The sequence below is a fragment of the Syngnathoides biaculeatus genome, chromosome 11 (genome assembly GCF_019802595.1).
Source record: "Syngnathoides biaculeatus isolate LvHL_M chromosome 11, ASM1980259v1, whole genome shotgun sequence".
NCBI lineage: Eukaryota > Metazoa > Chordata > Actinopteri > Syngnathiformes > Syngnathidae > Syngnathoides > Syngnathoides biaculeatus.
The window spans coordinates 16,598,588-16,612,464 of NC_084650.1; the positions used below are offsets into that span (position 1 = coordinate 16,598,588).

General features: G+C 44.9%; 1 protein-coding gene across 1 annotated transcript in view; it reads left to right on the plus strand.

Annotated features, from left to right (window-relative positions):
• lingo2 (leucine rich repeat and Ig domain containing 2) overlaps positions 1-4,169 on the plus strand; it is a 270,223-nt gene extending 266,054 nt beyond the window's left edge. The window contains exon 5 of the mRNA XM_061835769.1: positions 2,306-4,169. Within this exon, the coding sequence (XP_061691753.1) occupies positions 2,318-4,159 (1,842 nt within the window). The 5' untranslated portion in view covers positions 2,306-2,317 and the 3' untranslated portion in view covers positions 4,160-4,169. The remainder of the gene's footprint in view (positions 1-2,305) is intronic.
• The last annotated feature ends 9,708 nt before the right edge of the window (positions 4,170-13,877 follow it).

Below are 13,877 nucleotides of genomic sequence, written 5' to 3' on the forward strand. Positions count from 1 at the left end.
TCATGTTTGTTTTTATGCATTTTACTGCCTTCTGATTGCGTTTATTAATCTCTGATTTATTTTTATTCTCCATTTCATCCTAATAACCGCACTTTGAATTTTCCATGGGATTTATCTCAGCACTGTTTCGGTTTTTAAGCTTTCACGAGCGTGTCAAGAAACAATCTGTGTGTGCAAACATCACACTTGTTCTCCTCGGCATGAATTCATTTGACACCGCCGCCACCGCTCTGAATTATTAATGCCAAGACTAATTATAGGCCCTGGCCACCGTGGCAACGGAGCCCTGCAAAAAAAAAACAAAAAAATTAAAATGAAGTGGGGCACCTCCGCCGCCGCAATGTTTTGCCTCTTTTTCGCCCGTCCTCGCCACTCGATGCCGTCTTGAGTTTGTTATCAACATGCAAGTGTAAAATGTTTCTGTAATAAAAATAATATAAGTGTAGCATGTGTATTTATATTTTCAGGAAAAGTGGAAAGTGCCACATTAATGGTTTCTCCTCTTAGAAATATGTTGTTGTTTTTCTAGGTAAGTGCAACATCTTGTTTTTCGAAGAATTGAATGTTACACATCGGTGCGACAGTGCCGGTCGGAATTATCTTATTAAAAACTATTTTTCTTCTTAGGAGAGCACAACATCATCCTTTTTTTTCACGAAATGAACATCCATCCATCCATTTTCTTTTGCCGCTTATCCTCACGAGGCTCGCGGGGAGTGCTGGAGCCTATCCCAGCCGTCAACGGGCAGGAGGCGGGGTACACCCTGAACCGGTCGACAGCCAATCGCAGGGCACATGGAGACAAACAGCCGCTTATCCTCACAATCACACCTTGGGGAAATTTAGTCTCCAATTAATATGTTGCATGTTTTTGGAATGTGGGAGGAAACCGGAGTGCCCGGAGGAAACCCACGCGGGCACGGGGAGGCTATGCAAACTCCACACAGGCGCGGCCGGGGTCGAACCCAGGTCCTCAGAACTGTGAGGCCAACGCTTTACCAGCTGTTCCACCGTGCCGCCACGAAATAAACAATGCAGACAAATGCAACAATTTTAAATCCGAATGACGCTATTAAAAAAATCGCCAACATCAGCCATTAGGACCTACAAAGGTTGATTTTTGTTCCCAGTAAAGCCTCGGCTCTCGAACGTCCCCTTTTTCGAACAAATCTGTTTTCGGACAAAAATTTTGAGATATTTTTTTTGCTCCTGTTTTCGAACGAAAATAAAATATTGCGCGCAGCCGGATTAGCTGACCCACGACGCGCTTTGTTGTGAATTCCCACGCCGCCGAAAAAACCCAGAAATAACATAATGCGCGTGGTGCAAGCAGCTGACCCACGCACGACGTATTTTGTTATCTCTTCGAACGCCCCCCCCCCCCAAAAAACAGAAATGATGCTTGTTTAAAGTTATTCTGCACTTTTGGTGATTAAAAAAAAAAAGTTTACAAGGCTGGGGGCCGAGTCGCTACAGATACGGCTACGCACCACCAGCCTAGCAAACTCTACTACTAAAACATACATTTTAAGGAAAAAATAAATACATTTCTTAAATTATTTTATTTTCTAATATATTTAAGATATACATGTATTTCTACTTTGCAATCTATTATCAGGAAAAGCTAAAAAAAATGCTTTAAAAAGCCACATTTTTTAATCCTTGGAACGCATTATTTCTTTTTCCATTCATTGTAATGGGAAACATCGATTCGGTTTTTGAACAAATCACTTCTCGAACCGTTTTCTGGAACGGATTGTGGTCGAGAACCGAGGCGTCACTGTATTTGTTTGTTTCAACTTCCCAAATTCGGGTGCAGTTAGACGGGGGGGTGGTTTATGATTGCCAAGTTTTGGGGGGAAAAATTGTCTCTCTGGGTATTTTTTTTTTAAACTCACGAAACATGATGTACCGTGGAAATGAGTCTCTCATAACGTTTTTTTTTTTTTTTTTTTTTTTTTTTTGCCGATAAGTCATTCCTCCAGTTGGCAATTATGCATAAACGCTCGCCTCATAACGCTGAAGTTCACCAGCTGTTTCTCGCCTGCGGGATGCAAATGTTACTTAACTTGTTTTTTTACAGGAATGATATTTTCATTTTTTTGCCTTTTCCTTCCAAAACCTACCACAGCTAGCATGTCATTGTCCTTGTTTTATTATTTTTATTATTATTGAATGAATACATTAGAATATTCATGGTGACTGTCCACATGTTCAGTATTTGAATAAAGTTGGGAATTGTGCTGGAGTTGAAAATTCCAACGCGCGTCACTCAACGTGGTTTTGTTGTGGTCTTGTCTCGCAGAGCTGTGACAGAATGGTGGACTGCCTGAGCAAAGTCATGCCACACACGGTCATCTCGGGCTGGCAGCCGGTCCTGGGACTGGTCCTGCTGGCCGTCTTCGTAGGCTCCGCCCTGGGCTGCCCCTCCCGCTGCGAGTGCTCGGCGCAGACCAAGGCCGTGGTGTGCCACCGTAAGCGCATGCCCACCATACCCGACGGCATCCCGGGTGAGACCAGAATCCTGGACCTGAGCAAGAACAAGCTGACCATGATCAACCCCGATGATTTCGCTGCCTTCCCGGGCCTGGAGGAACTGGACCTGAGCGGGAATATCATCAGCTACGTGGAACCGGGTGCCTTCAACGCCCTGTTCGGCATGCACTCTCTCAGCCTGAAGAGCAACCGGATCAAGCTGATCCCGCTCGGCGTCTTCTCGGGGCTGTCCAACCTCACCCGGCTCGACGTGAGCGACAACAAGATCGTCATCCTCCTGGACTACATGTTCCAGGACCTGCACAATCTTAAGTTTTTGGAGGTGGGCGACAACGACCTGGTTTACATTTCCCATCGCGCTTTTAGCGGACTTTTGAGCCTGGAGACGCTGACCCTGGAGAGGTGCAACCTGACCGTGGTGCCCTCCGAGGCCCTCTCGCACCTGCACAACTTGGTTAGCCTGCACCTGCGGTACCTCAGCATCAGCACGTTGCATCCGTACTCCTTCAAAAAGCTGTTCCGCCTGCGCCACTTGGAGATCGACAACTGGCCCTCGCTGGATCACCTGCCGGCAAATACCCTCCACGGCCTCAACCTCACCAGTCTGTCCGTCACCAACACCAACCTGTCGTCTTTTCCCTACCAAGCCTTGAAGCACTTGCCCTTCCTGATGCACCTCAACCTGTCCCACAACCGCATCCGGCACATCGAAGGCGGGATGCTGATGGACCTGGTCCGCCTTCGGGAGTTTCACCTGGTCGGCGCGCAGCTTACCGCCATCGAACCGTACGCCTTCCAGGGCCTCCGGGGACTCAAAGTACTCAACGTGTCGCACAACCGACTCGACACCCTGGAAAAGGGGGTCTTCCAGTCCCCGGAAGCTTTGGAGGTCCTCCTCATCGACGACAACCCGCTGGTGTGCGACTGCCGTCTCATGTGGATCTTACAGAAAAGGCACTCCATCTTGTTCGGGGATTCCCAGCCGGAGTGCAACACGCCCGAGGGGATCCGGGGCAGGCCGTTCCAGGAGTTTAAGGAAAGTCTGCTGTCCTACTACGTGACCTGCACCAAGCCCAAAATCCGCGAGAACAAGACGCAAACCGTGACGGTGGACGAGGGCCAGCAAGCTCTGCTGCACTGCAGTGCCGAGGGCACGCCGAGGCCCGTCGTGTCCTGGGTGTCCCCGCGGCGCCGCATCCTGACGGCCAGGAGCCACGGTCGGCTGACGGTCCACAACAACGGTTCTCTCGAGATCAAGTCGGCGGAGGTCCAAGACGGCGGCATCTATCTCTGCCTCGCCTCCAACACGGCCGGAAACGACACCCTGATGACCTCGCTGGCCGTCAAGAGCCTGGGCTCGCTGTACGCCAACAGGACCCAGTACTACACCGACCCCAACAACGCCACTGCCAACGGGACCGCCAACGTCGCCCTGGGCTTGGACCTAAAGACCATTTTGGTGTCGACAGCCATGGGTTGCTTCACGTTCCTGGGGATGGTCTTATTTTGCTTCCTGCTCCTGTTCGTCTGGAGCCGAGGCAAAGGAAAACATAAAAACAACATCGACGTGGAGTACGTGCCTCGATCCAAGTCCAATGGCACCAACGTGGACTCGGCCGACATCCAGGCCGGTCCACATCGTTTCAACATGAAAATGATGTGACTTGTTTTATAAGACAAAAAAATAATAATAATGGGATCCTGTGAGGAAAATGACCCAAAGTACATTCTATTTTTCTGCCAATGGAACCACAGCCGACAGGGAAGTGGTCTCGACGGACTTTGGGTGGGGTCAGAGACAACGAGCGGGACCGCGGACACGACGCCCCGTCGGACGTCGGAACTGTTCCGCCTCGGACGGGGAGCCGACGGTTCCCGGGGAACGACGTGTCATTTATCTTTTTTTTTTTTTTTTTGAGATTTATACACACCCCCGCCCCCCTTCTCGAAAAAAAACCCAAGAACGCCCTCCGACTTCCGTGGGTTTGGATCTTCTAGACTCGGCTGAACCGTTGTACAGTAACACAATTTGTATCTTACGCTAAAAAAAAAAAAAAGAACCTTTGTTGAGTGTCGTGCGACATTGCTTCTCCGTCACCCGTCGACGGCGGCCCCCGTCGTCGCTTCCCTCCGTTCGATACTTTCGGCCGTGTCGGTGCCTAATGCGTCGTTTATGTACACCTCTTGTTTGTACATACTCATTCGAAAATAAATATTCATAGCAATATTCATGGGATGCATTAGCCAAAATTGATATAACCCTATACTGTATGTTCAGCAAAAAAAAAAAAGACTTTTGAAGTTTCCATGGATACAGGAAGGGCTTCTTTGGGTGATTCTGCGTCCTTGCTCCCCCACAATCGACCCAGAAATAGGAAATATGAATAAATACATATTTATCAAATGAAATATTTTATTTATTAATGACAGTTGGGTAAAAATTGAAAGCTCAGCAGCTGTCGGGTATCTGGACGGTCCCCCTTGGATGAACACGAACCATCCTTTTGTCCGACTTGAGTGTCTTTCTTATTCCTTTGAAGTGTACCTTTTTGGCCCATGTGTCAATTTTTTGACCCGCGTGTCAACTTTTTGGCCCATGTGTCCATTTTTTGCTACAGTGATATTTGCATCGTATTTTTTTTCTTTCCCCTGTAAAAAACAAACAAACAAAAAACGGACTTTGTTGTAGTAGTTCCTCATTTTGTTGTTGAATCATTAGATTGTGACAATTTAAAAAAAAAATATATCCCAAAAAAAAAATAATAATGTATGTGGCATAAATGCAGATGTATTTGTACCCGTGACTGAAGTCAACTTTCTTGATGACGCAGTGGCTATTGTATAATTCTGAAGTTGCAAATGGCTTCGATTAAAATTGAAATACAAAAAAAAAAAAAATGACGGTGCTGCCTTGAGATATGAGTTCAGTTTGTTCAGTGAGCACGCTCGTATCTCAAAACACTCGCAGCGCCCATCCGTATTACCCCACTGAAATTTTTGCTGCAGCCCCCCCCCCCCGCCAAAAGTAGCACCAAAAATGTTTTTTGCGTGTATTCCTTCCTTCACCCCTCCACCTTCCTTCCTTTCCTTCCTACCCCCTCTTCTGTCCTTCCTTCCTTTGCCACTCCACCATCCTTCCTTCCTTCATCACTCCACCTTCCTTCCTTCCTTCGCCCCTCTTCTGGTCTTTCTTCCTTCCTTCCTTCACCCCTCCTCCGTCTTTCCCTTCCTTCCTTGACTCCTTCCTTCGCCCCTCCTCCTTCCTTCCTTCCTTCCTTTGCCCCTCCTCGTTCCTTCCTTCCTTCCTTCCTTGCCCCTCCTCTGCCCTTCCCTTGCTTCCTTCCTTCCTTCACCCCTCCTCCATCCTTCCCTTCCTTCCTTGACTTCTTCCTTCCTTACTTCGCCCCTCCTAGGTCCTTCCCTTCCGTCCGTCCTTCCTTCCTTCCTTCCTTCATCCTTCCCTTCCTTCCTTTCTAACTTTCTTCCTTCCTTCATGAAAAAGATTGCAATCTACAGTATTGTAATATTCAAACACACGCCAGTAACATACGTACGCTTTCCAGATCTTCTTCTTCTACTTTTCCTTTCGGCTTGTCCCGTTAGGGATAAGCTGCAAACATGGAAAATGCAAGCACAAAACGTCCGTCCTTGTTCTTCTGTGGAGTCGTTTGAGAGTTGGTAAACTAGCTTAATTGCGCATTGGCGCCACCAACTGATGTTGTCCTTGCACTGCAAGGAAACCAAAGTGAATCGATAGCGGTCTTGCGATGGAGGTCTGGAGTGCATTCGTGTGCCCCAGTTTTTGCTCAAATGGAAAGACAAAAAAAGTTTTTAAAAAGTAGCCACGCAACAGCTTTGCGCCCCGCAAAACTCGTAAGTCAAGGCACCCGCACAAATTCCCAAGTTGAAAGGCGCCAATGTATTGGATGGATTTATTTTTTTGAATTGATTTTGAATCATTATAATGGTTTTTTTTGAATGAAAATAAACAAATGAAATGAAATAATCAATTGTATTGACTTTAAATAAAGTCAAATTTAAAAAATGTAAAAGTAGAAATTTTCTCATATTTGAATCGTAAATATTACTGTAATTTTCGGGCTATACTGCGCACCTGATTATAAGCCTCACCCAATGCATTCGTAAAGGAAATACCATTTGGTAGATCCACCCTGTCTATAAGCCACATGTGCCCACGTTAAAACGAGATATTTACAAAGAAAGACAAAAAGAGTTTTTAAAGTTTTAATACATTAGCTTAGCCTAACATTGCAACAACATGGTAGCACAAACGAGGCTGGTAGAAATTTTTTTTTAAATAAGAGTCGTGACAGCTGCACAGTGGCAACACGGTAGCACAGCACTAACAGGGCCGGTTTAAAAAACAAAACACCTAAATCACTGAGACATGGCAGTAACACAGCAGCAACACGCTAGCGCGGCGCTAACAGGATCGGTTGGAAAAAAAACATACCGGTAAAAGTCACTGACGCACAGCAGTACCACAGCAGCAAGATGCTAGCACGGTGCTAACAGGACGGGTTAAAAAAAAGAAAACGTACCGGTAAAAAACACTGAGACACGGCAGTAACACGGCAGCAACACGCTAGCACAGCGCTAACAGGGCTGGTTAAACAAAACAAAACATACCTTTATCACTCAGACGTGGGAGTAGCACAACAGTAACACGCTAGCGCGGCGCTAACAGGATCAGTTTGAAAAAAACATACCGGTAAAAATCACTCTGACACCGCAGTGACGCAGCAGCAACACGCTAGCACAGCGCTAACAGCGTCGGTTAAAAAAATAACATACCGGTAAAAATCACTTCCTCAGCACATATATTCCACTCATCTCACTCTTACCTTTTTTCTTGAGTGCCCACTTGCGGCCATTAGAAAAAAATGCACAAATTAGCCGCATCACCGCATAAATCGAAGGGTTGAAAGCGTGCGAAAAAAAAATCGCAGCTCATAGGCTGTAAATTACGGTACATACAAAATTAGGTGTCGAGCGCACCTGTGAAGGCGAAAAAGATCCACGACGAAAGGAATAATGACATTTTTTTGACATTGGTACTTTTTTTTGCCAAACTTCACCGAGGTACACTACGGGGGTCAAATCGTTAGCGCCACGGTTGAGAAATCCAAAACAAAAACAATCACCAGATGAGTGGAATATTAAAACAGTTATTAATTGCAGCTCTAATCGTAGTCTTTGGAAACAAGCTGTGAATAAATGTTATCTATTTTACGAACGCTCCCAGTCAAAAAAAAAAAAAAAAATTGCTCTTGCCGCTCCCGCTCGGACGTCTTTTAATGGCGGCCGTGAATAATGCGTGAATAATCCCTGACATCTTAATTACTCAATTGAACTTCTTGTTGGGATGTGAGATGATCTGAGGAATCTCCACAAAAGGATTTAACCAGACTCTTACATCTTTGGACCGAATGGTTTTCTGTTCTTTGAAACAAAAAAAGGGCGGAAATCATTTGAAGAAATTGATCGATGATCCCCCAAAAAATAATAATTCACTGTCAAAGGTACCTATAAAAAAAAAACATGAAACTTTAACGCTGTCTTAAAACGCAAACTTGAAACCTGACACACATCTTGAAACTGTAAATTGCATCTTGGTCCCAAGGAGCTACGTTGAAGTGAGTCGAGGAGCTTCCGTCCATCCGTTTTCTGAGCTGCTTACTCTCACAAGGGTCACAGGAGTGCTGGTGGCTACCCAGGTGTCAAGAGGCAGGGTACACCCTGAACTATCCATCCATCCATCCATCCATCTTCTTTGCCGCTTATCCTCAGAAGAGTTGCAAGGAGTCCTGGAGCCTTTCTCAGCTGTCAACGGGTAAGAGGCAGGGTACACCCTGAACTGGTCGCCAGCCAATCGCAGGGCACATAGACAAACAGTTGCACTCACAATCACACCTATGGGCAATTTAGAGTCTCCAATTAATGTTGTATGTTTTGGGGATGTGGGAAGAAACCGGAGTGCCCGGAGGAAACCCACGCAGCCACAAGGAGGACATGCAAACCTCACACACCCGAGGCCGGATTTGAACCCAAGTCCTCAGAATTTGAAGGGCGACGTGGAAACCACTACTGTGGTGCCCCTTCAAGGAGGGAAACGGGATTTTTTTTAATTGATTTGACGACTAATCGTAAAAATAATCAACATATTATTCATCCATCCATTTTTTAGCTGCTCATCCTCACGAGTGACACGGGGAGGGCTGGAGCCTATCGCAGCTGTTAATGGGGTACACCCTGAACTGGTTGCCAGCCAATCACAGGGCACATAGAGACAAACAGTTGCACTCACAATCACACCTTGGGGCAATTTAGAGTGTTCAATCAATGTTGCGTGTTTCTGGGATGTGGGAGGAAACCCGAGTGTCCGGAGAAAACCCCCGCAGGCACGGGGAGAACATGCAAACTCCACACAGGCAGGGCCGGGATTTGAACCCACATCCTCAGAACTGCGAGGCCAACGCTTTACCAGCCTAGACAAGATGAATGCTTCTTTATTTATTTTTTTTGCCTTTATCTATGGATGTATTGCACAAGTATGTGTACTTTTACCCAGGTACACCCGAGCGCGATGACTTTGTGAGCGGTGCAGCGTCTCGCCAACCCCGTGTCCACGTCGACTTCGCCTCAAGGGGTTTCGCTACGTTTCTCCGCTCCTTCGTCCGGTAAATGAAAAACACGGCCGACGACGTCACGCCACGCGATCGGCTTTGTTACGCGCCGAAAATGGGCCTCAAACGCAGTCCGTCTTGATTTGCCGACGCGGCGGCGCTTGGCTTCGCACCTCGGCCGGGTCCAGTTTCCCAAGGTTCCCGCCGACGTCGTTCAAAAGCGACGATGACTCTCGTTGTGACTCAGCCGAAGGTCGGCTCGTTTGCGAGTCGTGGGGGAGTTTCGAGAGCGGAACGTCCCGCCAAGAGCGTTTCAAACTCAATCGGGAGGAAAAGCGCCGACCGGAACCGCTTGATTCGACTGATAATGCTAAAAAAAAAAAAGTTCTTGATTTGAAGGAGTCGGAAGGCCACTGGAGAAGGGAAGTAATATTCACATATATATTCCCCCCCAAAAAAGGTAACAAAATATTAATAATAATAAAGTCATCTTGTTTGGGACAACACAGTCATGAGTTAACAAAAATAAAGTTGGATTTATTTTATGGGGGTTTTTTTTGTATTTTTAATCTCTTTTTTTTGTCGTGTAACTACATTTCAAATTAATGCAAATGTATCCTTGACATTTTTTTTAGGAAAAATACAAGTTTTGTTTAAAAAAAAAATACAATTTAAAATAGATGTTATGCAGGACTAGATGTTAATATCCCTCTATTTTTGCATATGAACAATGTTAATTTAAAATACAATAAAATACAATACAAACATTTTAATTAAAAAAATTGTATGATTATGAATTTTCATGTCCCCCCCCAAAATTTTTTGGACTCTGTTCTTGTACCATTGTAATTTTTTTTAAAACAAATATGCCTGTTTTTTGGCGGCACGGTGGGGCATCTGGTAAAGCGTTGGCCTCACAGTTCTAACGTCCCGGGTTCGATCCCGGCCCCGCCTGTGTGGAGTTTTCATGTTCTCCTCGTGCATGCGTGGGTTTTCTCCGGGCACTCCGGTTTCCCCCCACAGCCCAAAAACATGCAACATTAACTGGACACTCTAAATTGCCCCAAGGTGTGATTGTGAGTGCAACTGTTTGTCTCAATGTGTCCTGTGATTGGCTGGCGACCAGTTCAGGGTGTACCCCGCCTCCTGCCTGTTGACAGCTGGGATAGGCTCCAGCACTCCCTCTGACCCTTGTGAGGATTAAGCAGCAAAAGAAAATGGATGGAAGCATGGATATATGAACTTTTTTAATCAATATGACCTTTGCCCCCATCCCCCCAAAAATTGGACTTTGTTCTTGTACATTATAATTTTTTTAAACAAGTATGCCTGTTTTATTTTTCTCAAGATGACTACATAATTGTGATACGATGAATATTTTTTCCCCTTAAAACTGTGGTCTTTTCCTCACCAAAAAACGTGACTTCACTGTAATTAATTACATTGATTAATTAGATTTTAATTATTTATCATTTGATTATTAATCATTAATTTGAAGCTTTTTTTCCCCTGAATATTTTTCTCGCAAAAAAAACTGATTTTTCCTGTCATTACATTATGACATTTTTTTTTTCTAGTATAACATTTTGGATTGTATTTTTTTTATCTATTCATATTATGAATCCCTTGATACTATGTAATAACTGTCACTTTTGTCCACCATTAGATTTATCACCAGATAAGAAGAACAGCAAATCTCTGCATCACACAACATGTCGCATTTAACACTTTTACAAGATATCAGCACTAAAAAAAAAAAGCGACTGAATGTGCAGTTATTAATGCAACGTGTAAAAATCTCATCTCTTTTTTTTTTTTTTGGGGGGGGGGTCGTGTAGCAGAAGTGAACAGTTTATATGTTCATTAAAAAAAAAGAAATCCAGCGCCCCAAAAATAACGAGTTCCTCTGGGAAAACAAACGCTGCTCTACTTTTCCCGCATCACCAACCAGCCCCCCCCCCCCCACCAAAACCCCCCCACCTCACTCCAACTGGATTATTCTGAACTTTAAAACCCGAAAGAGTAAAATAATGATACATGTTAGAAAGAAAGAAAAAAAAAAAACATAGACTACGTATTTGGCTCAATTTGGCCCACGGGGGATTTGAAACATTTCCGGGATTGTCCGCACAGAACCAGAAGTCATTAACGTTGGACAAAAAAAAAAGTAGCCCAGTCCGGATTTATTATTCCACTGCACTTCCATTTTTTTTTTTTTTTTATCATCTCCGAGCCTCCCGATAAAGGACGCCATGGGACTAAAAAAAAAAAATATATTTTTTTGTTGTTGTTTGGCTGAGCTACCCGAAATTTGGGCGGCACGTCAGGCACGAGTAGACCCACAATTTTTTTTTTTTTTTTTAAGTTTCAAAAAGCAACGCCTGAAAAGACTCCAAGTCGACAGTTTGGCACGTTTGAGCACATTTGAAAATTCAAGCCAATGAGGGCGGATTTGCTGAGCTTTTGAATGTTTGCTCGGCTTGTCTGTCATCATGTGACCCACAAAAAAAAGGTAAATAAGCCAAACAGGAAGTCAGACATCTTTAGTTTTCAAGCAGCTTTTTTAACAGGGCATTTTTTCACCTGGTAGCTTGAAATTTGGTAGAAATGTCTATCTTTAGGCGGAATGGTGGATCAGCTGGTAAAGTGTTGGCCTCACAGTTCTGAGGTCCGGGTTCGATCCCGGACCAGCCTGTGTGGAGTTTGGATGCTCTCCCCGTGCCTGCGTGGGTTTCCTCTGGGCCCTCCGGTTTCCTCCCGCATCCCGAAAAAATGCAACATTAATTGGACCGTCGAAATTGCCCCGAGGTGTGATTGTGAGGATCAGGGGCTGTTTGTCTCCATGTGCCCTGTGATTGGCTGGAAACCAGTTCAGGGTGTACCCCGCCTCCTGCTCGTTGACAGCTGGGATAGGCTCCGGCACTCCCCGTGATCCTCGTGAGGATAAGCGGCAAAGTAAATGGATGGATGGATGGATGTCAATCTTGAACTTGCCTGAAAAGACACAGAAGGGGAAAAAATCTTTTAATTTGAAATGAATGTTTTGGTTAAATGTGCTCATTTCCCTGGGTCCTTCAAAATAAATCCTCGTAGAAGGAGCTAAATTGCAAAAACACTTTAGGAGCTTAATCGTTAGCATAAAAACAATAAGTTATCTGAGAAAAGTTGGATTTTGGAACATGAAATTTGGGAAGTACGTCTCTCTTGAGGATCCCCACAAAAACCAGAGCCGTGAAAGACAAAGGAAGTCAATGGAAGTAGATTAGTGCCACCAGGATTTGAATTTGAAATGTAAAATGAAATAGGATTTCCATAGAAGTCAGCCATTTTGTTTGGAAGCTGTCGTTTTCCCGCGGTCCTTCGAGAGCAAACTCAGCCGAGAAATTTTGGCCGATTGTTTTTTCTTTTTCTTTTTTTAAATGACAAAATTCATTTTCCCCGAGAAGCATTTTTACAAGTTCCCCACCACGCTCGGCCTTTCCCCCCTCTCAGCAGCCCTCCAAGCTATCTCGTCCGTCATCGGTTCTGTTGTTCCAGCCCGTGGTCTCCGAATAACTCGGAGTCGCACGGCGTGCGGCTTCACTCAACGGGCCGCGGAGCTGAGGCGAGCGGGCCCGATCCCGCCCCTCCCCTGCGCGTTTCGGTCAAGGTCGAGTGCCGTTTTATTAGGAGGGCCGGGACGGCGTTGCGAAACCGCCACGTTGCGCCTTCACCCTCCACTTTCCAATCGACTGAAGTGGTTCGACCCGGTTTTCAGGTGCAGGATCGTCGACGGTATGAAATCGTCCGCCGCCGCCGGACATGGATTCGGGCCGTCGAGTGAGCCCCGACCGACTTCATCTCCACCTGCGGCCAACGAGATGAGGGTTTGTCGATAGCCGCGTGATGTTTTGTTTTTTTTCTGCATCGGCAGGGAACTAAACAATAACAACCGTGACAAAAAAAAAAAAAAAAAGTGATTTCAGGTTTGCGGCGAGTAATGAGAATTGAAATGAGGCACTTTGCTTGAACAAAGAACATTTCTCACCTCCATTATAGTCAAGATCTGCGAATTATTTCTTGATTTCTGCCGCGGCCAGATCCGACGTCACAGTTCAGGCGGTTTTTCGCCTTATTCAATATTACCATTTGGGTTTTGTTGATAATACATTACTGAGAATTATTTTTGACTTATTTCTCCTGTGCAAGGTGTCTCCTATTTGTTACCCATTTTTCTGTACAAATTAAAGAATAAAATATTTTTTTTTTGTTTGTTTAAACACCTTGTAACTTTTTCCCCCTTGCTTCTTTCCAGTACTTTTCGAATACAGTACAGTAAAGCTTCGGTTCTCGAACGTCGCCCATTTTAGAACGAAAATGTCGAGTTTTTTTTTTTTTTGCTTGTGTTTTCGAACGAAGATCGGTGCTCGAACACCCACACAAAACCCGGAAATAACATATCGCGCGCGACCAGATAGTACATAGACGAAACGTTTGCAAGGCTTGGGGCCGAGTCGCTACAGATACGGCAATGCGTTCCTAGCCTAGTGTACTCCACCACTAAAGCATACATTTTAAGCAAAAAATAGATATATTTCTTACATTATTTTATTATATAAAGTATTTAAACTATATATGTATTTTTACTATGCAGGTTAATGTTAGGAAAAGCTAAAAAAATGCTTTAAAAAGCCAATTTTTTTAGGTTTGGAACGCATTATTTCTTTTTCCATTCATTGTAATGGGAAACATCAA